Here is a 2,755-nt window from a genome sequence, read left to right as displayed (position 1 = left end):
AGTATGTGCGTGCTATAAACGATAGGATTTTAGGACCAACAAGGGATACAAGATGTTCAGAATTTTGTTTCACTTGGTTTTTCACAGCACTCAGTTTCACGGGAGAGTACGGATTAATCACCATAGCTTTATTTTGAATGCACACGATTTTTCGGAAAATTAAACAATATTGACACAAATTGCGTTTATAAACTCGCTTTAGGATCGTGCGTAGAGCGCAATCGTGCTATCAGAGAGTTTAACCTTCAAGTAGGCAACCGGATACCCGGGTATTTTTTTCAACTTTAAACTGCAATTTCTTTTGATTCATTGCTTGTATTGACCTGAAAATTTCTGTAGCCTCCCAACTTTTTATTTCCGATTTTTTGGTGCATAAATTGTAATTTTCAACAACCAGTAAATATTTTATTTTGATTTATTTTAAACTTTACTACGTAAGTTGGCAACCAGCATACCCGGGTATTCCATACATTTTGTATGGAGAATGACGTTTCTCTTCTTCTTCTTCTTCAAATTCAATCGATTTAAAATTTGAAATGGATCGTTAGATTAATCATAACATAGAACAACATAATTAATGAATGAAATAGATTTTAGATACACACAAGCAACAAAAAGTCTAGAATAAATGAATAAATTGTAAATAAATACATTACATAAAATTAAAAGTATAAAGACAATGGTTATGCTGAATTAGCGAAAATGTAAACAATGGATTGTAATACAACACATTTCTTATTACTTGTTTCTTTTTTGTATTACAATATGTGAGATATAAAAAAATGTATATAATATTGCATTATAGTTCTATATTCATTTAACGTTCTGATTTTCACAGATTTGCAAGAATATAAATGTATAGGAAGCATTGTTTACCTACGAAAACCGTTAATTGCATACGTCAAAACGTATGGAATACCCGGGTATGCCGGTTGCCAACTTACGTGTGTAAATTTGGTTGACAACTCTACGGTTAAACCGATTAATCTTTTTACAGAAGGGTTAATCAAAGGTTAATCCGATTGATCTTTTTGACAGAACGATAGTTTTAAGAATAATATTAATTGTGGCTAGACCTTCGGTCACTAGTTTGATAGTTTGCCCATAGTGATAGACGTTCGGTCATGAGTTTGACATTGCCCATAGTGATGACCCATGTACCAAAAAATGCACGCTGGTGAGACATACATGTTACCTCCAGCTAATACATGCTCTCTTGGTGTCAGAGATCGGAAAACGGCTGCTTTGTATGGGATTTCGCAAGCTGAATTCGCAGAGTCCGTGGTTTCGTCGCTCGTTTTTGTACTCATACATACACACGCTCGAATCAAAACAAACAACACATAAAGCAAGTACGAGTTTTGTTCACGGCAGTGGTTCTGCTTTTTCAATAAGAAACGATTTGTATTATAAACTATGATATGATTGATATGATTTTCCTAATAATAAGCTTTAAGAAGTTTTCCTAAAGCATGGTATTAAAAGTTGATCTACAAGATGGACAATATATACGCTGTATGATGGTGAAACACACGCCTATCCTGATGGCCTGAAGTACACCTGCGGTTTCCCGGATACAAAAGATTAATATGCGAGTTTTCGATAACTATATCCACCTAAATAATATTGTGATATTCATTGCGCAAAACGAAAACTCAAATTGAGCATGTTTCATCATGCATAATTGACTTCTACCGTTTAAATACTTTCATATGCTTACCACAAAGCTTCTTTCTGAGAAAACAGATTTTTTAACACTGAGAACACTTTTGCGTTGAAACTTGGCATCTTTTTATTAAGCAACAATATTCGACATTTACGAACGGCCAAAGTACGCCGTCATACCCCGGGAACGGGATCCGTACGAACAGGTTCCACAGACCTTCTCCCGAAAACACTCACTCCGAATAACATTGATAACTCCATCCGGACGTTGGTGAAGATTCTGAACAATCTGACAGCGAACGGGCACCACCGTCCGGAGGAAGAACGACCGGAGTTAGTGGAACCGGTTTACGAGCACACGAACTACACGACCGTTGAGCCGGAAACGTACGTCGATACGGACAAGTACCGTGCGGGGCCACCGATGTTGATCAACAAGATTGTATCACCAGGGCCAAACACTGGCAAACCCGGCATTGACTATCCGGCCCTTGCAGAGATACCTGAAACAAGCTTCAAGTGCAAGGATCAACGGTACAAGGGATTCTTCGGTGATCCGGAAACAAACTGTCAGGTGTGGCACTATTGCGATCTTAACGATGGCAAAGCATCCTTCCTGTGTCCGAATGGGACCATCTTCAGTCAGGTTTGTGATACTGATAGATTTTGATTTGCTGGTCTCTACATCTTGACCTAATGCTGTTTCCGTTTGTATGGTTTAGGTTGCTCTGACGTGTGATTGGTGGTTCAATGTGAAATGCTCCACTACTGCGCAACTGTACGTTCTGAATGAACGGCTGTACAAGTACATTCTACCCTTCACACCCAAGTTCCCCGAAGATTACAGTGGGCCACTGGTTGATAAGTACGCTTAAAACATTACCTCACTTTGTTAGCAACCTCCTATAAAAATACAATTCAATATTCCAGATATCTTGCCCTCAAATTCCAAGAGATGGAGGAGCTGATGAAACAGCAACGTGCCAAGGGTGCCAAACAGGGTTCGATCGAGATGCCGAATGCCGTACTGGAGAACGATGAAGTCAACGGCAACACTCTAGAAGACAACGGTACAATCAAAATCAACCGT

The 2,755-nt window shown here is 38.7% G+C and overlaps 1 protein-coding gene across 1 annotated transcript; it reads left to right on the top strand.

The window, feature by feature from the left end:
- The first annotated feature begins 1,497 nt into the window (after nt 1-1,497).
- Nucleotides 1,498-2,540, top strand: LOC128305780 (uncharacterized). The gene is made up of 3 exons (XM_053043384.1): nt 1,498-1,515; nt 1,943-2,311; nt 2,388-2,540. The coding sequence occupies exons 1-3, from the start codon at nt 1,498-1,500 to the stop codon at nt 2,538-2,540; spliced, it is 540 nt and encodes a 179-aa protein (XP_052899344.1).
- Nucleotides 2,541-2,755: the final 215 nt, after the last annotated feature.

The sequence above is a fragment of the Anopheles moucheti genome, chromosome 3, assembly GCF_943734755.1.
Source record: "Anopheles moucheti chromosome 3, idAnoMoucSN_F20_07, whole genome shotgun sequence".
Lineage (NCBI taxonomy): Eukaryota > Metazoa > Arthropoda > Insecta > Diptera > Culicidae > Anopheles > Anopheles moucheti.
This window is presented reverse-complemented; position numbering and strand designations above follow the sequence as displayed.

Bases quoted from the DNA above. Each gene is read 5' to 3' on its own strand.
- LOC128305780 (XM_053043384.1), top strand. The intron at 2,312-2,387 runs GTTTGTGATACT...TGTATGGTTTAG, and splicing joins ATGGGACCATCTTCAGTCAG to GTTGCTCTGACGTGTGATTG.